General features: G+C 54.7%; 1 protein-coding gene across 10 annotated transcripts in view; it reads left to right on the plus strand.

Annotated features, from left to right (window-relative positions):
* Nucleotides 1-27,961, plus strand: part of SSBP3 (single stranded DNA binding protein 3) — a 163,299-nt gene that overhangs the window by 127,044 nt on the left and 8,294 nt on the right. For 4 of the 10 annotated variants that reach the window (XM_019449185.2, XM_019449189.2, XM_053895023.1 and 1 more), the window contains 8 exons: nt 11,969-12,049; nt 12,962-13,021; nt 17,240-17,306; nt 17,397-17,473; nt 24,763-24,851; nt 25,613-25,661; nt 26,280-26,315; nt 26,834-26,888. In XM_019449185.2, the coding sequence (XP_019304730.1) occupies nt 11,969-12,049; nt 12,962-13,021; nt 17,240-17,306; nt 17,397-17,473; nt 24,763-24,851; nt 25,613-25,661; nt 26,280-26,315; nt 26,834-26,888 (514 nt within the window). The remainder of the gene's footprint in view (nt 1-11,968; nt 12,050-12,961; nt 13,022-17,239; nt 17,307-17,396; nt 17,474-24,762; nt 24,852-25,612; nt 25,662-26,279; nt 26,316-26,833; nt 26,889-27,961) is intronic. The other 6 variants (XM_019449187.2, XM_053895018.1, XM_053895032.1 and 3 more) reach the window with 3 other exon arrangements.

Genomic DNA, 27,961 nt, shown 5'->3' on the forward strand with positions numbered 1-27,961 from the left:
TGGGGGTGAAGATAGCCCCAGACTCTCGACCACTTGTGAGGATGGTGTGAAATGAACCTGTGGAGCCCTGCCTGGTGCCTGGTGTGCGTAAATACTCGGGAATCTTCCTTGTGGATATGTGTAGGTCTGTCCTGGGGCTGTTCTTTTCTCAGAGGTAAGGGTCAGGGTAGGGCTAGGGCCACTGTGAGTGTTCTTCCAAGAAGGGAGTGTTAGGGGCTCAGCACAGCCTTGGGGGCAATGATGTGTGGGAGAGGCTCTGGGTGTTTTCGAGAGATTGATTGGCTTTTTAGTACTTAACCCTTCAGTTAGACTGATGTACCTGTTACCTACTAAGCACCAGGCCCTGCTTGGCCCTTTAATGTGCTACCTTACTTAGTTCTGCCCACCTGGCCTAACTCCTTGTTCCCTGGTCTACCCGCTGGGAGTTTACAGGGGAGGTAGAGGCAAGGAAGCAGGTTGTATGTTCAGGAGCTTCTGATTCTGTTCCTGCCAGGCTCAGCAATATGAACTCCTTTTACTGTGAGTTAATGTCAGCTCTCCCGCCCGGGAGGCTGGGTCTTTGCCGGTTATCCTGAGTTCTGTTACTAGTGGACCTCACCTGGGTAAATTTGAGTTTCAGCTCCCCGCTGATAAAACAGGAACAGCTTCCACCCGCTTTACCAGCTATGCCTTTGGAAATGTGGCCGGAATGAAAGGCAGATCAGAAATCCGCACAAGGCCTCCTTCCTAGGGGCTGGCATTCAATCATCTGTTCCTTCAGTACACATTGAGTGACAGGTTTCTGCCTGGCCCTGCAGAACCTGACTGCAGATGTTCATAGTGTGGGGCCAACCCCAGCCTGGGCTAACTGCAGGCCAGTGGGCGGCTCTCCTTCAGCAAGTGCACTTCCTGTCTATGGTGTCCTTACATTGAGGAAATCAAGTCCAGGTTCTGGGTATGACATTCACAGGTCTTTGTGATCTGACCCCTGCTACCTTCACACCATTATTAGACCAGCTGTTGATCCCCAGGGCAAGGGCCAGAGCAATTGCTCTCACACACGACTTTGTCCCTCCAGCATGTCTCTGTGGTCTCTTCTACAGACTGCAGAATCCTCCCCTCCCCTTGTTGCATGAAGGCTCTTCAGTTTGGGGTCATTTCATTCACGAAGACTTTGACAGAGTCTTGCCCTGTCCTTGTCCCAAGGTCAAAAAAGATATGCCGAAAATGTGGATCTGGTTAAGTGCCTCTTCCTCAGAATAATTATAGCATCTGGTCCCAGGAAACTTACTCTGAAGTTGTGGAAAAGGCGCTAAGTGTTTGGAGACTTGCAGTTTGTTCTGGGGCAGTGGCTTTACCTTTCTCGGTCTCCATCTGCCCATCTGTGATACGCACCGATGTTAGAAAGGGCGGACGTGGGAGGTGTGGTGGGAAGCAGAAGAAATAAGGGACCACTTCAAGGGCCACACGACTTCTGCAGAGTATGCTGAAGAGCTCTCAACATCAGGCAGAGTGCATGAGGGTCATGCCTCTAGCCTGAAACTGTTAGAACACAAGGAGGCCGCTCCCTGGGTTTGGGGTAATAGGAAAGCTTAGTCAAAGAAAGAGGGGAGCTCTTGAAGTATTCCTGGAGGTGGGGAAGATCCTGACAGCTTTTTGTTACCAGCAGCCTCCCTTTGGTGAGGGCCGGTTCCTGGCACCAGACTAAGTACTTGACTCTCAGTATCTCAGTCCTGCAGCTCTCTGGGAGGAGGTGGGGTGTCCCATTTTACAGGTGAGGTTAAGCAAGTAGTGGGGTGGGGGAGACTGCAGACGGTGCTCCTGGCCCATGAATCTGGGGTTCTTCTGACAGCGCTTAGCCCCCTCCCTCCCCAGCTGCCCCTGTGCTTTTGCTGAGGTGAGCCAGTTGCATAACCCACTGCCCGGGTGACCGTGGGCAGGCTTCCGAAACCCATTTCTCCCCAGAGTCCTGGTTCTTTCCCTTGCCCCATCTGTTGCTTCTCCTTGGCTGAGGAAGGAAGATGAAATCTTGGGCCATTCCCCAAGCTGTTCCCTTCCCTCCCAGTCATCCAGGGAGCTGCAAACCAAAGGGAGAACCTTGGCCAACTTCTTTTTCCTCTTGTGGTCAGTGGACAATAGGGGTTGAATTCTGGCATTCTGGATTTGTGCCTTCCAGAGCCCTGTGTCTCCTCTTCCTAGTTGGATGTGATGAAATCTTTACTTTTTGGATTGTCTGTCAGGGCGTGAAGGGGTAGGAGAGGAAGGCTGTATCCGTGCATGTGTCTGGAGAGCTTAAAGTAGAGCAGGAATTCTCCGGGTGAATGAGGCAGTGCCTTTTTAATATGCACCTCGCCTTCAGTGTGCCGTTGTGATTAACAGCGGAGCCTGAGCGCTGGTGAGAGGCGGTGTGGAGGCTGGCGGGCAGGAGTAGGATGTGTCTCTGCAGCACTATCCATTCTCAGAGCAAAACGCAGTCTTTTGATGGGGGGGGGGGGGTGGATTTTGTTCTCTTGGCAAGATAGGTGTTCCTAGGGATTGGTGTGGTTCTGGATCCTGAGTCAGTCTCTTACCCATTTACGCAGAGAGTCGGTCTCTACGGCAGTGAGTACATGTCAGGGAGGGAGAGGTTTGCTATCTGGATCCTGACCAGAAACCCACATGGCTGGGACTGGGTATTGGAAGCCTTCCCCTGGGCCCCAGCTCCTTTGCCAGCATTAAAGAGGGCTAGCTGTTCAGGACTGGAGTATGGCTTAGTGGGAGAGCAGGTGCATATTCCATGTGTGGTCAGAGAGAGATGGGAATCAGCACCCCAGACAGTTATGGACTTGGTGTCCCGAGAAGTCTTCATTTCTAACTTGAGAGACACCATAGAAACATCTCTGGAAAGGAAAGGAAAGGGTGTATAATTTCCAACACTTAGGCAAGAGTTGCTAAAGGTTAATGACCCCACTTCTCAGCCTGGAGCGCCCAGCCCTAGGTCTCCCCGTCTTGTGCATAAGGCCCTCTAGCACCATGCCCACATGACCTGTAGAGCACAGGTGCCAGTCTCTCAGCCCAGAAGCCCCTCTGTGCCTTTTCTGCCAGAGGACACCTGATCATCTTTCCAGGTCTTGCCTAAATGTGATTATTCTGTAATTGCTGCCCTCTTGCTCTCTAGCATGCCTGATACCTTGTCTCTGTTGGGGTGCTGCTGTGGTAATAGATAAACTCTGGTCTCTCCAACAGCCTGGGACTCTTTTGGGGAGGCCTGAAGTACTATTCAAGCGTCTCTGGTGCTTAGTACCTCCTTGGCCCAGGGTACTGGGACCCAGTGGCTGGATCATTGCCAAGGTGGACTGGGTTTTGCACATATGTTCTGGGTATCATTGCTTTTCCCTGTGTCCCTATACAGGGTGCCTGGTTATATGGACACAGGCACGTACAAAGAATCTCTAGCAGGGAGACCCCAAAGGTTTAGCAGCCGGAGGCAAAGTCACCTCTCTTAAACCTACCCCATCCCAACCATAGCCATTCAAGGTAGAGCCCTTCCTCGAGATGACCCTAGAGAACTTGGACCTGCTGAAAGAAGTCAGGGCTGGAATGGAGCCCCCAGGATGGTCTGTGCTGGCATTCGAGGGATGAATTTGTTCCCCAGCATTGTGGCGAGAAGGAAACTGGGGAGATGATCAGCAAGGAGGTACTCTAGGACCAGCCAGCTGGATGTGAATGCTGGTTAATTGTGTTATAATGATGAAAGATCAAGAAAACCAGGGCTCAGAGATGGGCCACGTGGCGTTTTGATGGGAGAACCAGAACTCGGGTTCACTGACCCGTGGTCTAGTGCTCATTCTGTTCATCCTCAGTGGGAAAAACTGTGGCTGTGATAAATAATACTGTAATGTCCTTGGACTTCACTTTCCTTACTGTAAATGGGGTTGATTTTTGCTTCACTTATTCTATTAGAGAAATATAAGGTTAAAAAATTAGAAAGTAGATACAGTACTATTTTATTTCACCTTGAGAATTTCAAAAAGACCCCAGTTTTTTCCCTCTTCAGCCTTGAAAACCATTACCTGTCGCAGGGGTCAGCAAGCATTTTCTCTGAAGGACCAGACAGTACGTCTTTTAGGCTCTGTGGGCCATCTGGTCTCTGTCACAACTCTGCCATCGAAGCATGACAGCAGCTCTGGACAGTAGACAAGTGAGCATGGCTGTGTTCCGATAAAACTTTATTTACACAAACAGGCAGCAGGCCCTATTTGGCCCCGAGCCATAGTTTGCCAGCGCCTACTCTAGCTCAACATGGTGGCCGTGCTCTTGGGGTCCTGGCACTCCAGCCTCCGCTTTGGGCATGCAGCGTGGTGCAGGGCACCCAGCCTGGACCTGGGACCAGTGAGATGGGGCTCAGTCTTCCTGTCTATACATAGGGCGGGGGGGGGGCGGGGGGGGGGGGAAGAGCCTGGGGGCAGTATGTGCCGGAACTCTGCGTTAGGTCGTGGACGCCGCCTCTACTTTATTTGCCACGTTTCCTCCTTTTGTTTTGAAAACCGTCGCCTGCTGATTCTGCGTCTCTGTCTCTGTGAGGCAAGCGTGTGTGCCTCATGCCTCTTGAGAAGAACATACGCTGAGCACCTCCTGTGAGCGTCTTGGTACCAGATTCACAAGTGTGCGGACCTCTCGCCCTTGCTGTCTGCCCGGCACTGTCTCGGTTCCTTAGAAAGAGGGGGGAGAAGGGGAGGTCAGCTGGGGCCTTTGCTCAGACAGAAATCAATGAGTCTTCCGCTGATCTCTGCACAGAATGGACCTTGGTGGCCATGTAGATTGCTGATGGTATGCAGAGGTGACCCCAAGGGGGAAACGCTGTGTACTCTCTTGCTCCTTCTGACTGGTAACTTCCCCACCATCCTGGGAAGATGGGCTGTTGTCACTCGACCTCTCTGGCAAAACCCATTCTCCTTGTCCGGTGCCCATGGAGAGTCACGACTGTTGCAGGCTCATCTCCTAGGTGGCCGTGGCCAGCAGCCCCTGACTTGGAGCTCTCCTGGGGTCATGCCATTGGGTATGGCCCAGCTCAGCCCCCGGAGGACCTGCTGTGTGTGTCCCAGGCTTGCGTCCCAGGCTCGTGTTGGGTGGGTGTACGGATGGCCCAGGCTTCCTCCGCCCTCGGAGAGTTGGTCATTTCAGCTCCAACTCTGGCCTATACCTCCCACATACACACACATAGAGAAGCCCTGGAGAGGACAGATAGAAGCAAGGATAGGAAAGCCACTGTGTGAGCCATTGCCAACTTTGTTCCCATGGGTCAAGATAAAGAAATAACTTTTCCTCCAATGAGGCACGTGTTAAAAGCGGGGGGTGGTTAAAGCTCTCCCTCCTTCACCTAGCCAGGTGGTCAGCTTCGCGCTCCAGGGACCAGGCAGACCGCCTTGACGGATGTCGGGTGTCAGTGGCACTCGGGCACACCTTGGCCCTCTCCCCAGAATGGGCTAACGGCGTTTTCCGTCAGCATTTGTGTCCAAGGAGCAAATTGGATTGTCTGCCGCATGCCTTTTACCATGTGTATAATTAATGTAATTTTATATTCACTCAATTAAAGTGACACACCCAACAGGCAGATTACACAGGCCCCTAGTAATGCCAGTCGTCTGTCTCTGCTGCCAGTAGATGAAACCCATCCCCTCAGCCTTGCCAACCCAGGGGCCAGTGGCCCCATGAGTCAGGGAAGGCGTGCAGTGTTTTGTCTCTGAGACACCTAAAACGTCAAGTCCCCTTCCCCAAAGGCCTTCTGTTGAGACAGAAAACAAATTTAGCCAGTGGTAACCACGTAGCATTATTCTGCAGCTTGCAGGGTACTTGTATGGCTTCGGTATGAGGAACGTGTTACCTGAAACCCTCCCCCTTACAGATGAGCAGCCCAGGGCTCAGGGATACGAGGCACGGCTCCAGCCCGAGTGCCCTGGGCTCTGGGGGCCGACACTCTGGCCACTGGCCACAGCCCGGCTTCATTCGCGCTCTCTCCCAGGCTCCCCTCTGCACCCAGAAAGCCTGGGGCTAAGTCTCAGCTCTGTTTCTCAGCAGGTCCATGATTGCTAGACAGGGAAAGGCAGCTTTGCAGAGTGTGAGGTGGCACTGGGTGAAGGAGCGGTGAGTTTTGGAAACATTAAAGTTAGCACATGGTTTTTATTACTTTTTTCCTTTAAAGACATCAGTGCAGTGTTTGTTTGCTTATTTGCCTTTTAATTTTAAAGAGCTATCCTCTCTAACCTGCAAGAGTCTTTAGCTCAGAGGGCCAACTTGGTCACCCTCTTGGTACTAACTTTTCCTCCTGGTTCCTTGAACTCAAAGGTGTTAGTTATACCCCCCGCCCCCCCACCCCCGGGGGCTGGCTGACTGTGGCTGTGGGGTCCGCCTGCTGGCCCAGCCTCGCTGCCTCGTTTGGGCCTTGCCCAGGATGTCCACGTGGGGTGGATTGAGCAGCCTACTCGACGTCTGCAGAAAAGACAGGGTCTGAAGAGGATGGAGCCGTGTTTCGGGGGTGCACCTTGACAGGGCTGAGGAGGGTGCTCCCGGCAGAGAGGGTCTAGCTCGCACTTTCCCCGGACGCGGGCAGCGAGTGGCCACTGGAGCATGTGGCGCAGGACCACGGAAGACTGAGGACCTTGTGCATGCCTGACGCTGTCCGCTGCACCACCCCACTGCAATTCCCCTTGTCGTCCTCATGAGGAAACTGGACTCACAGCATGCCCTGCAGGGGCTGGGATCAGATGCCAGGTCCATGCAACCTGAAGCTTTCCTCCATCGTGCAACAAGCCCTTCGATCTCTCATGGATGACTTCAGGTGAAGTCCAGGGGCTCCACCCGGAAGTGACCGGGAGGCATAGGTGGCTCCTGCTGATGCTTCTGAAATGCCTTTCTGTAGAGACCTTGGGTCGGCTGTGCTGTGGGAATGTTCTGCTCCCCACGACGTCCGTGATGGCAAAGGCTCTTCCACGGAACTGGAGGCATCCAGAGTTTAAGTGAAATGACCCAGCGTTTGCTTCGATCACACCTGCGGCAGAGCCTCCCCACGCCATCCCCGCAGTGGCTCTTAGAGGCTGCTGTGCGTACCACCACCCAACGCTGGCATTGCAGGAAGAATGAAAAGGAAGTGCAAGAGTTCTGTATCTCCGGTCACAGATCCCGGGAACATCTGAGACACAGTGGCAAGTCCATTAATAGGGTCTGAGGCAGGATGAAGGCCCAGGAAGGAAGTGGGTACTTTTGCCGCTTCCTTTTCCCAGATTCAGTTGCAGGGTTTCCCAAGTTGAGGTCTCTCCCAGGTGCAGACCTCCTTGCTGTCCCCCCATGGTAGGGGCAGAGCACTGCAGTGGAAAGAGCTCTGACCAGTCAGGGGGCCCCAGTTCTCATACCAGCTGCCTGTTGGCCCACATTCTACGGCCACTCTGGGCCTCAGTTTACTTGCCCCCTTCTCTTGGAGCCCAAGGCATTTTAACTGACACTCGAGCCCATTTGTCACTATGTCCTCATAACTTCTTGCCAACTAGCGTGGGAGCTTCCAGGGCCAGATGAGTCTGATGCATCTCCGTGACCCACCCCCAGGAAATGGGGCTGGCCGGACGCCTGAGGTCAGCATCCAGAATACGTGTGTGTGGGTGAACGTGACTGCATGCGCCCACACATCCTTCAGCCTCGAGGATTTGTTCTTCCCCTGTCTTTGTGCTCCACGGGTGACACGGAGGCACCACTTCCGGGCTCCTTAGAATGGTGGCCAAGCTCAGACCCCCTGGAGCTCTGGAATCAGACTCTGCTGCTGGTTCCACCACTGAACAGCTTTGCAAGTGGCTTCACCCTTTTGAGGTGTAAGTGGAGCCACTGATGGCCTTTCCTGTGAGGGGTCCAGGGTTACCTGAGCTAATACAGGTGAAGGCCAGCTCCCCCACGCGGCCTTGTGTGGCTTCGATTATTCCCGTTTCACCAATGAGAGAAGTGCAGTCAGTGGCAGAGTCATGATTTGAACCGGGTTCTTTCAAACCCTGTTTGTTTACCTCCAGTGGACAGGAACATGATCACGTGTAGAGAGCCCTGGGCTGGGGTTAGGAGATGTGGTTTAGCCACCAGCGTGGTCTTGGGCAGGTTCTGCGTCTGTGCTGGACCTCTCTTTTCTCCCCTGTAAATGTAGGACGTTGGAAGAAGTGTTGATCTGTCAGGGCCACCCAACAAACAAGTGACTGCCAGCAGGTGTAGTTCTCGCCAAGTTTCCAGTGGGACCCCCCCGCCAACTCCAGTTTAGCCCAGTACTTTGTGCACCTCAGATGTCTGCTTCTACCCACCAGCTCTGTGGCATGCTGGGCAAGGGGGTTAGGCACTTCCCGAGACAGAAAGCCTCCAAGGCCTAAGTAGAGCTGCACTCGGAGGCTCTTTCTGGCTAAACAGGCTTCCAGACACCCCTGTTTTCGGTTCTTCTAAAGCTTTCAGCAAGTAGAGGCCAGGAAGGCCCCTGGAGCCGTCCTATGTGGGAAAACTCATCAGTATTATCAGCGTTAGGACTCCCTCCCACCTTGATCCTTTCCACCTGCCTGCCAGATCTGTTCAGAATTTGGGCAAGAGAAAAGCCAACATCTCAACAAAGATCAAGATCCTTTTTGTGGTCTGCCTTCTCTGTAGCCTTTTGACCAAGTGAGTAATGAGTTGAAAAGACCATAAAGTCCATTTTCTCTATACCTATCTGTTGGTCTCTTTTTGAGCATGCAGGATGCGAGAGAAACACCTTTTATTGGCCCACTAAACCATAAGGCAGCAAATTCCGTACCTCCTTGTGGAGATGGGAACACATCTGGCATCCTCTTAACAGAAGCAAACATTTCAAACGCAGGACCTGTTCTCTGCTCCTAAGAACGTGCCAAGTGTGCGGGGTCCCTCCCTGTGCTGTTACATGCCGTCTTGAGGACAGAGTCCAGACGCAGATGTAGTGGCAGACAGCTGCAGGCCGAGTGGAGGTAGCAGAGACACGGAGGATGGAGCTTTGGGTAGACATAGCAGACCACTGGGAATTGGTAGACTTCTGGCTCCATGGAAGAAAAGCTTTCTGGCTCGTAGAGCTCCCAGTAGTGCTGGGGGCCATGCAGTGCTGGGAAATACACCAGCAGAGCCTGGTCAACACCCCCCCTGGGGTGGGAGAGGAGCTCCGTGCCCTGGGGACGTGAACGCTGAGCATCTGTGTCCGTCTTGAGATCATGGTGGGGTTTTCTGTTTGGGTAACTGGCTGGCCTGGGTGAGGGTTCTCTTGTCCTCAGTATTCCAGAGCCTGGCTCCAGGTCACAGGGGAGACTTCTGAGATGCTGCTCCCTCCCTAGCTTAACAGCCTACTACTCCCCGCCTCTCCCTGCTGGCCAGAGAAGTTGCTGGGGCCTCACTGACCAGCCACATTCCCGGCTCTTGATACTCACTGGCTGTTTGTCTTGAGGCACCTGCTTTGAGGCAAACCTATGCCACATCCGCTCATTCAGGGACCAGTCACCAGAGTCCATCCAGAAGCTTCTGAGGGAGGTAGGGAGGTGAAGCACACATACCAGCCTGCCCTGTGAACCTCCGGGGGCCCGAGCAGCCATAATCCATGGCCAAGAGATGGCTTAGAATGGCCCTCCGAGACCCAGTTTCAAGAATTGGCCCTCAGCAAGGACTGCCATCGATTGAGGCCCCCTGTGGGTATCACACACTCTTCGGTGCTTTACATACATTTTCGGCAACCTGTCATCAAGTCAGCCTGCTTGCCTCCCCTGGCTAACGGGGGCACAGGTGTGGGGGACCTGCCCAGAGACACACTGCTCTCTCTGAAGGACTGTATGTTACCCGTGAGGGCCATGAGGGTTGGAGGGAGGAGGCGCTCCCTTCCTGCCAAGAGCTGGGAACTGACAGAAGGCCTTTTGCCCCCTCTTGGCAACTGGACCTCACCCTTGAACCCTTCTCTTCCGTTCTTTTTATTTTTCTTTTTTTGGGGGGTTGGCTTTGAATTATCTTATTTTGTTTACATTGCACCCAAGTTTCATGGTACAAAAGACTTGCAGGTGCAAATATGTCCCGCCTTCATTAACTTCCCCTCCCTTTTTAATTTATGTGATTTCAATTTTCCTTCCCTGTACTGTTAATTAGGGGACCCTCTAATCAGTGCCATTATCACAGTGGTATTCATGTTTAGGAAAGCCGCTAAACAAATGCTTGCAAAATTGCTAAATGGCTAATTAATGTCTGTTAATTAAGAAAATTGCTCATGGTAACAAACCATGCCGTTGCTGGCAGCCGCTAGAAAGACACACACTTGTTGAAATTAGTAGCGTGGCAGGTAGGGGAACATCTGCTCCGCGGAGCTCTCCGGAAGTGAGCAGCCCCTCGCTTGGCCAGGAAACTCCAGGCCTGTCCTCGGTGGCGCCCCCGGGTTCCTGTATGCCTCCTGCAGTCTTTTTCTGCACACCTCTTCTCTGCGTCCCCTGGCCCTGCTGGCTGGTACCAGCCCCTCCACCCCTCCCCAGCCCCAGCCTGGTTTCCTGAGTGGGTGGGAGGCTGGGCAGCCTGGTTTTGAAGGAAGAGACTGTTGAAGAAAATCCTACCTGCATCTCAGAGATTCTCTCTCCCTCTCCTTCTTTAATGTAAATCCCCCCCCCCATTCCCCCTGCCGGTGTTGAATTTTTCTCAAAATATTCCGAGAGTATTGGGTGGAGAAGAGACAAGTAGGGTATGCTTCTCATCACCAGCACCAGAGTGCAGCTCTGAATGTTCTGAGTAGGCAGGAAGGAGCCTCCAAGATGAGTTTTTTGTGCTTTGTGGTGGACCCACAGGAGGAGATACATTGGACATTTATACACACACGTGTGTATAAACGTAAAAAGCAGTTCGTGGAAAATACTTGACTTCGTATACACAGAGTTGTTCGATATTTTCTATTATTTTATTCTGTTCCAGATATTTAGGAAACAATGGTTGTAACCCACTAAATTGGTTTCACCACTCACTCACTAATGGGTTGCAGCCCACAGTTTGACCAACCCCGTGGTTTAAGTGAACTCATCTCCTCATCTCTTCTGGGGGGAGTCGAGGTCAGCAGAGCCCAAGGCTTCCAGGGTCAGCTCGGAACCATAGGTGGCTCACTGCCCTCTAGACTGGAAAGCCCAGCCCCTCCACCCATCAGGGGCCTCCAGCCCCATCCCGCTGCTCCTCTGCCCATGTCTGCTTCAGCTCAGGGCTGCAGTGGTCAGGGTGAGCCTTGGGCCCATCAGGCTTCACATCCTGGCTCTGCTACCTACCAGTTGTGTGGCTGTGGCCAAATCCCTTCGCCCCTTGAGACCCAGTTTTCTCGTTGGTAAAAAGAAGAATGAAAACCCCGACCTCATGGGGCCATTTCCAAGTGAAGGTGAATTAACAGTGCCCTGGTCCGTCCTGTCGTTCCCTCGTCTGTTCGGGCTCTGACTCCTCTATCTATTCTCGTGCATCCATCAGGCCCCCTTCCCTCTGTAGACTGGCCTAGGAACCTGCACCCTGTCTCTGTGCCCCCCTCCCCCCCCAGACCGGGAGCTCCCCCAGGGCAGGGCCTCACCGGTTCGTCCCCACTCCCTTGCACGCTTTGCAGAGGGGTCAGCCCGCTGTGCATCACTGCGCTCTCTGAGCCCGTCACAACCAGCGTATTTAACATGGCAAACTCCGCTCCATCCGTAGCCTGCGCCCGGGCCCCTGCTCCTGTGTGCTTTGACAAAGGAGCTGAGTTTTATCTTCCACCCCTGGAACACCCCCCCTCCCCCCGCCCCGTGAGTGTGTTCATCGGCTTCTCTCCCTCCCGCTCGCCGCATACACCGTGGGGCCTGCGACCTAAGCAGCCGCTCGCACCTCCCCGCCAACCAGAGCCCGCCGCCCGCACGCCCGCCGCCTGCCCTTCGTTTTGGTTTAATTTTTGTTCTTTTAAGCTTCTGCGCTTCTCCATGTGCTGTGATCTATAACCTGCCTCTGCTGTCTGGCCTCACAGGGTCCTCCGGGGTCACAGCCCTCGCCGCACGCACAGCCTCCACCTCACAATCCCAGCAGCATGATGGGACCCCACAGTCAGGTAAAAGCGCTGTGGCTCGCCCGCCCGCCGGGGGGCGCGGGGCACAAGGAGGACAGAGCCAGCAGAGGAAAAACAAAAATCAAAATGTGCTCTAGCCATTGCTTTCGAGTCTTGACTGACGAATGAAATTTTAAAAACAATAATAATAAAAAAATAAAAATTCCCCCCCCCCCCAAAAGATAGTCTCCGTTCCTTGGACATCACACCCAGCTTGGATATGAAACCAAAAGAAAATCTATTTCTGTGACCTTGTCAGCGGCCTTTGCGTTTTTGTTTTTTCCTCTCTCACTTTTGATTTGGTTTTTGAGTTTGGTTAACCATTTGTTTGTAACCGAAGCTGCATCCCTAGCCTTTTCTGTGTGCACTCTTGCTGCTGAGAAAGCTTTCCTGCCCATTGCCCTGCACAAGTTAGGGAGCCCGCTGTCCCCTGACCGTTCTCATTGTGTTCCCCTGCCTTAAATCCTCGCTCCCCTTCCCCACCCCCTTTGTCAGTGGTTTCTGTGTGTGTGTGTGTGCGCGTGTGTGTGTCCAGCTTTGCACACCCTGGGAATTTTACATAGAAGTCCCTTTCTGATTTCATTTGCCCTTACCGAGAGCCACGGTTTCCTCCTTTGCCCTGCACTGATGTACCTGCTCTTCCGCGTCCTGTGCAAAGCCCCAGCCACACTATCCTGCCACCCAGAGTAGATCTCCGTGAGCGGATGTGGAGTCAGGAGGCACCTATGCCATGCACGTCGTTTGTTCCCTCTGCCCAAAGGAAGTTTTGCCCAGAGGGAAGAGGCCACCGGGGAGAAAGAGAGTTTAAAAGATCACTAGTTGTAACAAAACTGGACTTTGTGGAGTGGAGCGCATTTGTGTTTGGCCCTGTGCGGTAGCGCAGGCTGTCATTGAACTAATTCCCTGTAATTGCAGCCTTTTATGTCACCGCGATACGCAGGCGGCCCCAGGCCCCCGATCAGAATGGGAAACCAGGTACTGTATCTTTTCATGTTCTCTCTCCCCTCACTCAGCCACCCTTGACCTCAGTTGGACTTTGACCCAAATCAGAATTTGGGGGAAGGGTCGGGAGATGGAGGGACAAGTTTCAATGCAGGAGGTAGCTTCCAAGCAGGTCCCCAGAGAGGGCCCTGTGTCCACTTTGTGTCCGTGGTACAGCTCCCCACTCCCAGCATTTCATTTGCCTCTCCTGGTGGGCTTTGGGCAGCCGGTTCTGGAGCTCAGGGGGCAGCCCCAGAAGCAGCCATGTTTGGGAATGCAGGGTTTCAGCTATTCTAGAGAAGGTGGTAATGCCCCTGCCCCTCCCTTCCAGCCCCTTCTTGGAAAAGGGTCTTCCTCCTTAATGAAGTTAATTGACAACGTGCATTTTTTCCTGGAAGCTTTTGAGAATTGCCAAGGCTGGTAAATATAATCCTGCTATTAAGGGGAGAAATGGCCCGTAGGAATGCTTAGATCAGGAGCCTGGATGCAGCGGAGCAGGACATTTGTGAGGTTTTAAGCAATGTCTGCCTGTTTCCCAGACCCAACTCAAAACAAGAAAGGATTTGTTCGTGTAATTAGAAAAGTGGTCTGCTTATGGGAGGGCTTCTCAGCCTGGGGTTGTGTGCCTTATGCTGGGCCATTAGGGTTGGCAGTTCTAGGTGGTCTGGAGAAATCGGCCCCCGTGCCACCCTCCCTAGTTCAGCTCATCCAGGGGCGGGAGGGGAGCTGGAGAGGTAAAGATAAAATACCCTTTGAGGATTGACAGATTTAAAAGAAACTTAAAAGAAACATCAGTGGGATTTCTTTTCATGCCGAAATATTTTTTACGTGTGACTCTTAGAGTGACCTTACAAATGCCCTTCAAAAGATTTGACCACAGCACCAGCACATCCAGCCCCTACAGCCTTTGGAACTTGGGAGTTCAGTTACCCACTGGAGGGGCGCTATTTTTACTGTTACTCAAGGCTCTGCAAGAAAGCCCCTGAGTGCCCCTGAGTGGTGGAGGCTGAGGAGAGATGCTTGTAATCAGGGGCCTCCAGTTTTAGGGCTGAATTGCTTATCAGGTTTCCAATTATTTTTTTCCCCTCCAAAAATCTTTTGTTTCCTCTTTCTCTGACATGAAGGGGAGATGTAAACAGGAATTAGAGACCTAACTTTTTGAGCAAGGTGGGACACTTGGGTGTACCTCAGATGAGGAAACAGGTCAGAGTGAAGAAGTGACTTCCCAGAGTCTTCCAGTAAGCTGGGATTAAGTTGGTCTGCAGCTCCTAGCCCAGTGCTGTTTCCTCTGCACCTCTCCCAATTCATTTAGCTTTCAGGGGTGTGAAAGTGCTGCCCCGGTCACCAGGTGGGCCTCCTCTGCCATCATGTGCATGGGCCCGAGCAGCACCGTACCGCCTCCCCCACCCCCACCCCAGCACATCCAGAGGAGGCTCTCCTTGGCCAGAACTGGCCTCTGCCCCATGGAGAGAACAGATGCTTCCTTATCATAATTGTGGACTTTCCTCCAGCAATTAAGGGACACGAGAGGAAACATGTATGTTTCTATTTATCAATTAAGCATGAGCAAGTACCCAAGAGAGCAAATGGAGGATAAATCCGTCATCTGCACCTCGCATTACAAACCAATTGTCCCAACCTTCCCGCCACCCCCCATCGGAAATCTACACTGATTTTCCGGTTTCCTGTGGGCTCAAGAAAGGTTTGCTCTCCGAGGAGGGATGTGCCCATCATAGGTGTTGCACCTGGGTTTCATGGAGAGTGCCTCGCTTGCGGCTGCAGGTTTAACAGGAGCCTCTGTGCCACCCCAGTGAGCCCTCCCCTTTGGCAGGTGGAGGAAGCAGAGGCAGCGGGACTTGGTCAGGTACATGTGACCTCCTATGTTAGGGCAATGAGAAGGGCACTCAAGGGGACAAGAAGCCAAGGATTGATGACCTGTCCTTACAAGCCCACTCTCCTAGCTGCCTTCCTGGCTACAGGTTCGGGGTTGTGTAGAGAGAGCACTGGTGTTTTTCAAGCGAGAGCAGGTGGGTGGGTGGTGGTCATTGGGGTTCAGCTGGGCTTAGGAAGACTGAGATCGGATGTGTCAGGCAGCCCTCCCGTACATGTCCCAGAGGAGTCCCTGCTGGCCCGGTGGCCGACTGGGGCAGGCCAGCTGAGTGACCGTGCACACGCTGCTGGGATTTGTGTATTCCCCAGGCAGACACTTACTTCCTGTCCCTGCCCCGCGGTGCTGTACGAGAGGCACTGGCCTACTTCTAGGAGCCCGGATGACAGCCCCGGAGCGGCACTTTCCCTAGCAGGCTCCGAGAGTGTGTGCTCAGCATGTGCTTACAGTCCCATATATGAGCTGTTACTTTTCTTCCTTCTTACATTTGAAGGCTTCGGCCTTCTTGTGTGAGACCCTTTTATTTCAGTCATTGCACATCACCCTTCTCTTGGAGAGGAGGCTAGACTGCCCTGTCCTCAGTTCAGGGTCCACCCCAGTGAGAGGAGGAGGAGGGAAATGACGCCCAGGCTCCCGTCGAGCCTCTGGGCAGCCCTGCTCTGCTCCTGAGTCCTGACACGGCAGGATCAGGGGAGCCCAAGGAGGAACTTCCTTTGAGAATTGCTGGTGTTGACACTGGGCTACCTGGTGAGGGAGCGATTGCCCGGCCCCCATGGCTGCTCCATCAAGGTTAGGTGGGGGCATTCTATGACCTGGAGGGTGCCCTGTCTACCTCAGCATCCTGGGATCCCCCAAACCAGACAGCCTCAGAGGCAAGCAGGGCTCTGTCCTCTCAGAGTCCTGTAACTGGGGTCTAGAAATAGCCCAAACCCCAAAGTGGGGCAGATACAAAACCAGTCACATGATTGAGAGCTTGGGAACCGGGGGAAAGGAAGTAGGGCTGGGAGAGAATGAGAGGTCGGAAGAGCTGAAATTCCAGGGGTAGAGAGACAGGCTGTGAACACACCCAGGCAGTGGAGACAGCAGGCAATCCCAGGTTTGTATGGCCTCCTGCAAGCACTCCCACCCACTAGACACACACACAGACACGCACACACACGCACACACACGCACCCTTTCTGAAGCTTGGGAAAACACCGAGAGCTTGCCCCTTTGTTTACCACCACCTCACCCACAACTGGTTTAGAGCTTGTTCTTGGGCCAAAGGCACCCAGTTCCCCACTCAGACATCCCCCGGCAGTGGTGAGGGCTGCGGCTGGAGGGGACAGGTGTCCCTATCCCAGATGCTAACCCAGAGGAGCATTGGCACGCGCAGATGGGAAAAGGTGGTCAGCGTTCACAGAGGCTTTCCTCTCAAAGGCAAGGGCCTGTGTTTGGTCCTGAGGCAGAGGCTTCTAGAAGCAGACTTTTCCTTCCAGCTCTGCTTCCCTTTTTATTTTCTTCCCAATTGCAGCTGAAATAACTCCAGTCCCAAGTAAATCACTTGTAACAGGTTTTCACAGCAAGCGTGCCAAGCATTCGCTTGGGAAACCCGTGGCACCCTGTCCTCACCTTCTTAACAGTAATCACACCGGCACCTGCCACTTGCACCAGGCTTTGGGGAGCAGGCTCTCATTCAGCATCCTGCTCGCCCCTCTCTGGGAGGCCCCCTCTAGCCCCCCTGGGGTCGGAAGGGGACATTTCACGTGCTGGGTAAAGACAGGGAGTTGGGAGCCTGAGTGCTCCTGCTGGCTCTGCCAATTGATGACTGGGGGCAGTTGGGCCTGTGGACCTCAGTTTCCCCTTCCAAATCTCAAAGGCTGCCTCTGCCTTTGCTCCCTTCTTAGTGTTAGGATTTTTAGCTGGTGGCTCTCTTGGTCCCCACACTTTGGGGGAGGGGGTGGGTGAGTTACATCTCCATGGGGTGAAAGAAAGACAGGGTTTGGCTTAAACCGTGGTGGCTGGGGTTCGGGAGGTGAGGACGGGAGGCATGTGGCCGTGGAGGGGTGTATGGCAGGTGGTGTGGCCAGGGTGAGGCTGAGCTCCGGCAGGAACACAGACACGTGGAGACAGCAGGGTGTGATGGTTCCTGTCCCACCCACGCTGCACCTTCTACTGACGCCAGCTCTAGCCACCTGCTGTTCCTGGAGATCTCGCCCCCCAGCCCCAGCCAGCAGGTCAGGGAAGCCGTGGGTAGCCCCAGACGGGCAGTGGAGAACTGGGGCAGGCTGGCACATCTCCCTCCATCCCCCAGCCGCTCAGCACGGGCCTCACATCTCTTTCAGCCTCCAGGAGGAGTTCCTGGGACCCAGCCACTGCTGCCCAATTCCATGGATCCCACCCGACAACAAGGTAGAGAGAGCCGGGCGGGGCGGCCCACGGCCCGGGGAATCTGTGCTGTCTGCCCCTGCCACCTCACGGTTTATCTCCTCTCTCATGCAGGGCACCCCAACATGGGAGGATCAATGCAGAGAATGAACCCTCCCCGAGGCATGGGACCCATGGGGCCCGGCCCACAGGTAACCACCTGTCTGTCTGTCCATCTCCCTGGCCATCTGTGTGCACCCGCCTACTCTCCTCTTTCCACAGTCTGTCAGTCCTTCCATGTCCCTCAGCTCACAGGGGTGAGGGGAGAGGACGTGGCCAGGTTCCCAGCTGCCCTCTCTGTCCACGGCTGGGCTGGCCCCACGCGCAGACAGGAGCAACCCCTCCTTGGCAGGCGGCAGGCCGAGTTGAGGGGCCCCCAGGGAGCTGCGGGAGAGGGACAGCCGGGAGCCTCTGGTTGGCAGATCCTCCCTTGGGGGAGGGAGTTGAGGAATTTGGAAGGTGGAGGGTCTGGTCCCCGAGCAGCGGTGTGGGTCCTCCGGGAATCCCAAAGCCTCCTACCCTGGGTAGGTGAACTTGAACTAGCTCAGGGTCATGGTTTGTTATGACCCAGAAGTGGGACAAACGAGTGGCAGTCTTAGCTCTGCCTATAACTCACCATTTGTCCTTGGGTGAATCATCTGACCTCGGTGGGCCCCGGCAGGCCTCAGTTCCCGACCGGTGCAGTGCGAGGGGAGGAGTATATCTATACCCATGGCTCTCAGCGATGTTATCCCAGCTGAGAGGAGGCCAGGCCGGCCAGGGCCCCTAAGACCCGCTTCAACCCAGAGCTTCTGCTGATTTCATGGACCAGGCTCATAGGTAAGATTTCTTCTGACCAGAGGGGTTCCATTGTCATAAAGGACACCTCAGAAACCTCTGGAAGAGCTTCTGTCAAGTGCCCGGTCTACTTCTTTACAATTACAGCCCAGTGGTCTCTCCTTGTGACCCAGTTCCCTGTTCCCCAGGACCATCGGGCAGAGGTCTGACAGGCCATTCCTGGTCTAGAACCTCATCACAGTTGGTTCCCATTCTTCTGACCATTTGAATGTGGCTCTGTCCCCTGTAGTAGCTGTGGCAGAGAGTGTGCTGATCTGTCTCAAAGAAGCTGGGAGTCTGAATAAGAAGGGAGTTTGATTTAGTGAGGTGGGGACGGTTTTGTCGTAGGGCGTTGCTTCCCTTTTCTGCCCTGCCTGTAAGCCCGCTTGTCTCTTCCCCGCTCCCTGCCTGCAGATGTTTGCATTTTCTGGGCCCCTCCCCAGGTTTCCGGTTCCCTGGAGGAGGAGGAGGAGGAGGAGGAGGAGGAGGAGGAGTGCTCCCGCTCATAGACACGTGCCCCGCTTTTGTAGTGAGAGGTGCCTGCCCACACCCACAGTCCTCCGCTCCGTCTGGAGTTGTATTTACAGCACACCCAGCCCACTGCTTTCTTCTCGGGGGTGGCTGCAACCTCTGTGGTGCTGAAAAATGTTAGGGAGGTCCTTGGCTTCTCTTGGCCCCACAAGCTCACACCAGTTGCGCCTCTGGTTTTCTCGTTTGTTTGTTTGTTTGTTTGTTTGTTTTTTTCTTTCCTGAAATCCTTCAAAGCTTGTGTTTTCCCCAGTTCCTCTTAAGCCCCCAGAGAGTGGCCCCTTCCTGCCATGTGGCTGTCTCCAGCTGACCTCTGCAGGGCGGGTGGGAGGGGCAGCAGGGTCTGAAAGCAGAGCGTTCCATCCCCGGAGTCAGGAACCTTTGGGTCCTTCTGCGGCACATGAGAGTTACTCTTGGGGGTAGATAAGCAGTGACCTTGGACTTCCAGAACGTCCTGGGGGACCTGGGGACACAAGAGGATGGAGTGGGAGGCAGGAAAACTCCATTCCTATGCCCCCACGTGCCCCTCTGGGTCCTTGGAGGCTTAGCCGCTGCGTCCATTAAATGGGAAAGAGACCAGTATCTGCCATACAGAACTGTTCAAATGGGGAGGCTCGGGTTCTCAGTGTGATGCTTGGCATGAGGTACTCTTAATAAGAAGTGTGTGTTTTCCAACTTAGGGGCTTAAAATCAGTGTTTAGGATTCTAATTGTGTGGGTTTGATGACTGCTTTGAGCTGTTTGTGTTTTGTTTTTTTTAATTTTTTTTCTGGCCAAGGCCATTAGCAGTTTGTTAAGCCTGTGGTAATATTGAGATTCTGGAAGCTGGGAATGGATGTCAGCAGACTGAGAACAGAATATTCTGTAAGTTAAGGACTTCCTCCTGGCTTAGCGGGCGTCTCGTCATGTCAGAGTCTCTGACCAACAGTCTGGCATACTGTTGTGGCGTGCTTTAAAGAGGTGAGAGTCCTAAAGACTGGGGTCTTACCAGAAAAGGCCTCTCGGGTCCAGTGTGGCTCTCCTGGCTTCACCAAAGGGTGTGCAAGGGCAGAGCCCTCCCATAGGCCCTGACAGGCACCCCCAGAGCCAAGGGAGATACTAGCCCAGGGCAGCTGACCCACCCCACTCCCCACCAACCACAGGGGCTCTGGAAATGTCTCTCTTGTTCTTTATTTGACTTTATTGTATCAGTAGAGAGACCCCCAAAGTGCTTTGCCCAAGTCTCCTGTACCCCTCTGGGTAGAGTGCAGTCTGAAATTCCAGAGCCAGAGCTCCCTTAGGGCAACCCAGAACGTCTAAACCAGATGGAGGTAGAAGGGCTAGCCTGGTGTGGGACAGGTTTTGGGGTCAGCCAGGGAGCAGGCACTGCAGAGCCTAGAAGCTTTGGACCCCAAGGCTGAGGGCAGAACCACTATACCTCCTGACCCGGCCCTTTCTGTGTGTCCCCTGAGGGTCCTGTCTTGGTCACTCCCAATGGACAGGAGAGACATGAACTCAGAACCTAGTGCTGGAAAACACGGTTCCAGCCACAGCTCAGCCTGGTTGGGCCTCTGGTCCCTCATCTGCAAAATGGACAGCCTGGTGATCACCTCATGGGGTCCACTGTAGGTTTGGTAGAAACAGCATGAGGTACCTGCAGGGTGTCTCTTCCTAGAACAGGGGCTCAGGGAGGGGGTCCTGCTTCTGCCACAGCCTGGGATCTTAGAAAACAAGGCCAGCCCCTCAGGCAGCCTTTAGTAAGTACCACTGCATGCACAGTGCCGTACTGAGACCAAACACAGAGGTGGGAAACCATCAGCCTGTTATTCCAAGTGGAGAATAAGAGTGCTAATAGCCAGTGACCACTCCAGAACTTTCTGAACAAAGAATAGATACAGTGTAGTCTTGGGGCTACTTTATAGATTTCAAAGCTGGACGGAGTGACATTTGTTCTTTTTGAGCCTGTGTTACGTTTTAGCCTGAACGTCACAAAGGAACCAGCACCCCAGGCATCGGCCTGCCCTGTTCCCTGAGCGTGTCAGACAGATTTTACTCTGATTTTGTGAAAGGGCCAGTGCCGAAAAGGAGGTAATATATCCACTTAGTTATAGTCTTTCTTTAAAGAACTGTGTCGGTATCAGATGGGAACGTTCTGGCTAAGTTCTTCAGGAGTGACTTCTGTTGATGTGAGGCCAAATCTGCAAGGGCTGCCGGCCGGGCTCCCGTGGACAGAATGCAAGGCCCCCTCAGAGGTGCTGTGGCTCATACGCCCCGTGGGTACCAATTACCTTCGTTGCTGGTATTCAGGCTGGGGGGTGGAGCCAGCACGGGCTAGCATCAGATCGCCGTCCTAGCTTGTCTGCATTTGAGAAGGTTCAGATGAAGGATAGCCCATGATCTCAGGGACAGTTCTGTGCCACCCAGAAGAAACCGTATCTCCCTGCCGATCCAGGATAGCCCGGCTCTTTGTGGGTACTGCCTGGGGCCCCGGCAAGAGGTGGAAGGATCATAAACCAGGCTAGAGGTGTGAGGGACTGCATGAGGAGAAAGTGGGGCCACTCGACACTTCCCAACGGGGGACCCGTACAGGCCCCCCAAACCTCGTGATGAGAGGGAAACGGAGGACAGGCCCCTGCTGCCCAGGAAACTACCCCATCAACCAGTCCTAAAGACTGGAATGTTCTTCCCCTACTTTAAGGTGAAGGTGGCGCTGGGCGGGCTACGGGCAGCACCGAGAAAGAGCCCCTCTGGGAGTTGCAGGAAGAAGGAGCAGGTCCCAGCTCTACCAGCTGCCCAGTGCTTTCCTGTATCCAGGCCTTGATGCCTGACCCAAGGTCCCCAGCAGGGAGGCCCTTCCTTGTTCCTGCAGGGCCTTCTGCCCAGCACCCAAGGTTCCTGAGTGGGGATGAGAGTGAGGGTACAGGAGGAAGGGGACCACCCCCGTGGATGTAGCCAGCCCCATGCTGCCCCGAGGATCCCTCCCAGGCCTCCAGCTGTCCCTGCAGAGCCATGCAGATGGCAGAGATGGAGGGAGCATCTGGCTGGTGGTCACACCTTGCAGTCCAGTGCTGTGGGCAGGCGGACATTGAGGGAAGAGAACCATTTCTGTGGAGTGTCGGAAACCGTGCTTCCAAGCCCTCTGTGAAAAGGCTGGTGTTTTCCCCAAAGTTGACAGTCAGCCCTGCTTTCACCCCTGACTTACTGTGCACCTTTGAGCAAGTCTTTGGCCGCTCTGGGCCTCTAGCTTGTCATCTTTGAAATGGGAAGGTGTAGGTGGCCCTCCAGGGTCTGGGCCTGTAGGAGGGAGGATCTGGTGGGCAACCCTCCCTTCTCGGGAAGCGCCGTGCTGGCTATTGGGGAGGCTCTGGAAGGTGGGGTAGACGGAGGAACAGCAGCTGGCACACCAGCGCCTCCCCCGAGGGGCCACACGCCACATGTGCGGGCGTGTTTTGGGAGTGAGCGCCTGGCTTGTCCTCTCCCCTCGCCCACTCTGTGCCGCAGCGTCCCAGGCTCCTCCAGCACCCAGGCCAGCCTCTACTGGCCCTGCAGCACCAACGCTCTCCTGGGCGGGATGCCGCAGGATGCAGCGGTAGCCCCTGGAAGGGATCTCTGGCTGGAAGTTGGCCAGGCTGTACACCGTGGGAGCGTGGGCTGCCTGGGGAGGGGGCAGGCTTTCTGTCCTGCAGCGGTGGAGGCGAGGCCGAGATTCGTGTAGGGGCTTAGGAAGGGCCCTTTAAGACCTGAGGTTCCGTGATGCTTAAGGCGGCATTAAGGGCTTTGGTGTTCGTTCTGCCGCTGACATCCCAAATCAGCACATGCCTCCGAGAGCCGACAGAGAGCGCTTCAAAGCTGCCATTTCATTTGATCCTCCCAGACCTGTAAGGTTGGGGGCCCTCTGTCCCCGTGGTACAGGCGAGGGAGCACAGCGGAGGGTGGCAGCTGTGAAGCCGGGGCCAGGCCACGGGCCTTCAGCCACGGGGTTGCCTTGCACGTAGCCGCGCGAGGGGCCGTCACTTTGCTTGTGCGCCGCAGTGTTTTAATCTTTAAAGCGGACTCGTGATGGGGCCGTTGTCATGACTGAGCCCGCTGTGCGGCCTGGCCCGGAGTGAGCACTGGGGTCACTTGTGCGGTTTGCCCAAAGTCACACACGTGTGCCCAGCCTGGGGCTGGCTCTCCCGTGCTCTGACCTGAGATCTGGCTCCGCCTGCCAACCTGTGCCATTGTCTTTAAAGAGGGCCTGGCTCCTGCACGTTTCCGGAGCTGACTCTGGGGATGTGGGACTACCTGAGGACCCCTCTGTGGCCACCCTTGTCTCCCTCCTCGATTCTCTGCCACTTGGCCTGGTGCCGCCCCTGTCACTGTCTACACCCCATCTGCATATGCTCTTAGACTCCAATCCCCTGTCAGGGTGACCAGGCAGAGGAGATGGCCCCACAGCCGGTCCTTGGCTGGAGGACCTGCCACCAGCATGATGTTGGCTCTGAGCTTGTCAGCTCTGGCTCTTGGGCCTCCTGTGCCGTTCCTCTCCCCACCCACCTTTCACCAGACGTATGGGGAGAGTGTGGACCTAGAGGGGTTTTTTGGCTTTTTTTAAATGTTTATTTATTTTTGAGAGAGACAGAGCACAAGTGGGAGAGGGGCAGAGAGAGAGGGAGACACAGAATCTAAGGCAGGCTCCAGGCTCCGAGTTGTCAGCATGGAGCCCGATGCGGGGATCGAACTCACAAACTGTGAGAGCATGACCTGAGCCGAAGTCGGACGCTTAACCGACTGAGCCACCCAGGTGCCCTTGTAGATCCAGGTTTAAACCCCAGCTGGGTCATTGGCTTCCTGACTTTGGGTGGATCTTTCTCCCCTCAGACCTTCAGTCTCCTGTAAAGTGGGAATAACACTAGTTTCATGGCAGTGTTAAAAGGACAAGCCAGAGACTGTATGTAAAATGTGTCATGTGCTCAAGTAACACTGGCTGTCCCTTTGCCGTCAAATTTTCACCGACCTTACTTCTTTCAGATTCTACAAAGGCAGAGTTTAACCAGCCCAACCAGCCCAGTTTTACTTCCTGTTCATTTACTCGTTCACTCCTTCATTGATTCAGCACCCAGTCTCTGGCGGCTGGTACGTGGAGTGATGCATGCATGAAAATCATTGAGATATAGTCCCCACCTTCCAAAGGTACTCGGAGCCTAGTGGGAGAGATGGACACGTGGCCACGATCATAGCCCAGTGTGGTACGGGCTGTGGCAGGGGTAGGAGGATTACAAGGCATTTGGGGAGGGACTAAGGTGAAGCAATTAACCCTAAGAGGTGGGCAGGGAAGGCTTCGCAGAGGAGGTGCTCTTTGAGCTGGGTTTGGAGGATGTGTAGGCACCCAAGTGGAGAAGGGAGGCAAGGTATTTATTTCTTCTGCAAGGAAAATAACACTGAAAGAGGGGTCAGGCGCAGCCCCGATAGGAGGTTCCTGATCCAGGCATTCCTGTGACTCACCGCGCTCTGCCTTGGGGGGTTGCACTGAGCCGAGGTGGGACTCTTCCCTCAGAATTGGTGATTCCCCCTGAGTTTTCTTCCTGCTTCTCCAGCACTGTGCTTGGTGAGGGCCCCACACGCTGACACCTGAGTCAGGTGACCTGGGTTGGGGGACAGCGCAGGCATGGGGCAAGGTGGGGGATCTGTACATGCTGGGCCTTGGGGACAGCCACCAGCCAGGCCTTTGCGGGTCCTCTCCCCTTCCACGTTCAGACCCAGCCCCTGCCCCCAGGCTGCTGGCAGTTTCTTCTCCCTCGGAGTTCCTAAAGTGGGCAGGTGTTCACCAGTTGGATCTGTTACGAGTCCGCTCCTTTCCACCCACCTGAAACCCAAGATGAGAGGGCTTACTGGACCTCCACATGCTTTTGAGAGAAACCATCCCGAGACCCCTGAAGATGTGTTTCAAGTTGTGACTGTCCCTCTGTGCTGGCTTGTCATTGTGGCCCCATCCCTCGGCTCCCACCCCCCTCACCTTTTTTAACGAACGTGTAATTTTTTTTCTCATCAAATCCTTTCCACAGACTAATCCTCTTGCTTCTATTCTGTTTGTCTTTCTTCCCCCCTTCCCTCTCCGGTGCCCCTTCTCCTTCTCATAGACTGACCCTTGGTTATCGTTGCAGAATTACGGCAGCGGCATGAGACCACCACCCAACTCCCTCGGCCCCGCCATGCCCGGGATTAACATGTAAGGCAAAAAGGACCTTGCTGGCAGCTCAGAGCCCATGGCTCCCCGACCCTCTGCTGGCCCCCCCAAAGACTCGTGAACAGAGTCATTCTTGGCACCTCTCTGGACCTCAGGCCTCTCATCAGTGGAGCCGGGGATGCTGGAGATAGATACTTGGATAAGAGCTCATATGGTCCCGTATGGGGCTCATCCGTCCTGGGTGTGTTTCTGAGCCTGCTGTGTGGATTAGCCCACCTGCTCCTCATAGCCCGGTGAGGTGGTTATTGCCCCCATTTACAGATGAGGTAACTGAGGCACAGAGAGGTGAAGTAGCTTGCCCCTGCTCACAGGGCTCTTAAGTGACAGGGCCAGGATTTGAACCCCGGTACAATTGGCTGCTGTTGTAGTGCTTGAGTGGTTCTTAACCCCCTTTCGGGGATAGATCCCCATGAGGATCTGTGGGTTCCCTTCCTGGGAAGATGCACATGCAGAGGCAGTTTTATATACTTGACACGTTTTTCATGTAATTTAGAGGAGCTTGTAGATTTCTAGCCGTGGAGCTGCCCATTACTGCCCGAGAACCAGGTGTGTAAGGCCCTAGGGCCGCATGAAGGATTTCCTGTTAGTGATGTCAGCCCTCTAGTTCTGGCGCTTCCGGCACCGCCCCCTTGGGGTCAACGACACCTTTTTCATTGTTGCCATCTCTCTCCTCTCTCTCTCTCTGTCTCTCCCCCTCTCCCCCTCTCCCTGTCTCTCTCCCTCCCCCTCCCTCCCTCTCCCAGGGGCCCGGGAGCTGGCAGACCCTGGCCAAATCCTAACAGTGCTAACTCAGTGAGTACCCACATCGAGTGGGAGGGGTTTCTAGGCTATGGGGTGGTCCTGTCCCCAGGTTGGGGGTATCATGAGAGGCAGGGATGCAGCAAGAGTCCACCTGACGCTTGCCAGCGGGAGCCCCACCTGTAAGTGGAGGCTTGGGAGTAACATTCCCGGGGCCTTCCGGGTTTGGGCCCCGGCCCAGCCCGCTGATGGGCAGAAAGCCTGTGTGAGCTGAGAGCTTGCTCAGAGAGCATTGTCCACACAGAAGCGTCTGGCGATCCTCTCCCACCGGCAGGGCTGGCTTCTAGTGCTCAGGGGAAGGAGCTGGAAAGGGGCTCAGCACAGACAGTCTGGGGAAGAAGGCCAGAGGGGTGGGGAGAAGCTCTCGCTCTCCTGTCCTCTCACACTGGAGGGTCTCCCCTGCCCATGCCCCCTCAGAGCTCCCTGCCAAGGCTCTCGGGATCAGTTCAGTGTAGGCACTGGGCTTTGCTCATACCTCTGGCCCCCTCCTGGGGTGTCCCACAGCCTTTCCTAGCAAGAGGGGGTGGGTCCCCAAGTGGATTTGGAAGCCCAAGGGTACTGAGTATCAGAGGAAGGGACTCTGACACGTGGCTGCCCACCTCTTGTTTTTAGATTCCATACTCCTCCTCATCACCTGGTACCTATGTGGTAAGTGTGTGTGGGTTCGGGGCATTGGGTGTCCAGCCACATGTGACTGAATGTGCAAGAGAACTTCTCCAGGGTCCCTGTCTCTTTCCCTTTCAAAACACACTCCGAGCACAAGTTCTAAACTCTGCTAGAACCTGCTGTCACTGTTCAGGTACCTTCTGGGGGCCCGGAAGTCCCCAAACAAGACCTAGAGTTGGGTCCCCATCTTGGGGGCTGACCAGTGGCCTAGCTGGTTTCCCCCACAGGCCTCTGGTTCCACCAGTCGGCGTGTGAACACATACATGCACACCCACAGCTGCCTCTGGGTTTGAAGAAAGGCAGTGGGGCAGGGGTGGGGAATCCAAGTCCAGCTCTCTTGGGGCTTAAACACTTGGGCTCTGCTTGAGCTTTAGTGAGAGCGGGATGCCAGTCTGGGCCCTGGAGGAACACTTGACTTTGGTGTGGCCGGAGCTCGGGGGTTTCTCCCGACCTGGGTCATGGCCATGGGTTCCTCACATCAGTTTTTATCTCATCTCCAGGGACCTCCTGGCGGTGGTGGCCCCCCAGGAACACCCATCATGCCTAGTCCTGCAGGTAAGAAGCCTTGGGGAGAGGGTGCCATCGAGAGAGTTAGGGGGTCCTGGAGGGGTCCCAGCGCAGGGCCAAAGCTTACCAACCACCCTTCCTGAGCAGCGTGTCCCCCACCAGGCATGTCAGCATCAGGTGTTTAGGAGGAAGGAGGTCCTTGGTGCCCCTGACCTTCCCTGTGGCCTTAGCAAGGTCACTCCTCCTCTCTGGTTAGAGGGAGAGGCAGGGCAGAGAGCTCCAGGAACGAGGGGGGTCTCACTGTCCTCAGCTCGCACTGGTTGGCAAGCACCCTTTCCCAGCTGTGGATTTGTCTAGATGACTGAAAAGGGGCTTTGGGCTTCTGGCATCCTGGAACCAGGACTCTTAACACCGTGTGTCTTGAGTTCCCAGAGCTCTTGGCTTCTGGTCCGTTATACGGGAGATCTCTTCTCCCTCTTTCTCTGATCAGAAGAGGGCGTGCGTGCACACATGTGGGCACACACACACACACACACACACACACAGCTTCACAGTTGCGTTTCTTTCCCAGCTGAGAATAACACACCACCATCTAGAAGGAATCCCACGGACAGTCTACCCACCCAGAAAATAAAAAGTGAGACATGGTTGGATTTCTGCCCTAGAAAGAAGATGCCTACTCCTGATAGAAACATGTTAGCTGGTTTTCTTAGGAGACTTTCCTAGCTAATTGGGGAGACAGAGGGGTCCCTCTCTCCCCAGACTCCTCGGCTCCCAGTGGCAGGGAAGCTGCTTATCCATAGTCTGGAGCTAGCGGCGGCTGTGATGTTCCGGCCCCCACTCTCGCTCCCTCTTTCTGCTGCTGCATTTTTATGAGCCGCATGACCTACATTCAGACTGGGTCACATTAAACCACTGCATATGTTAATGTGTCTCCAGCCCCATGCTTCCCTCTCCCTCCTGCCCCATCAGCTTGGCAAGGTGGCCCCTGGGTAATTTGTGGCGTTTCTCTTTCCCCAGTTTGATTAAAACCCCTGGGCGGGATTGGGGGAGAGCGCAGCTGGTGGTCTGGCCGTCCCTGCGTGGTCCCTGGCAGGATCTGGGGACCAGGTTGTTTTCGG

This window comes from Panthera pardus, unplaced genomic scaffold (genome assembly GCF_024362965.1).
Source record: "Panthera pardus isolate Hobbes unplaced genomic scaffold, ASM2436296v1 HiC_scaffold_11, whole genome shotgun sequence".
Classification (NCBI taxonomy): domain Eukaryota; kingdom Metazoa; phylum Chordata; class Mammalia; order Carnivora; family Felidae; genus Panthera; species Panthera pardus.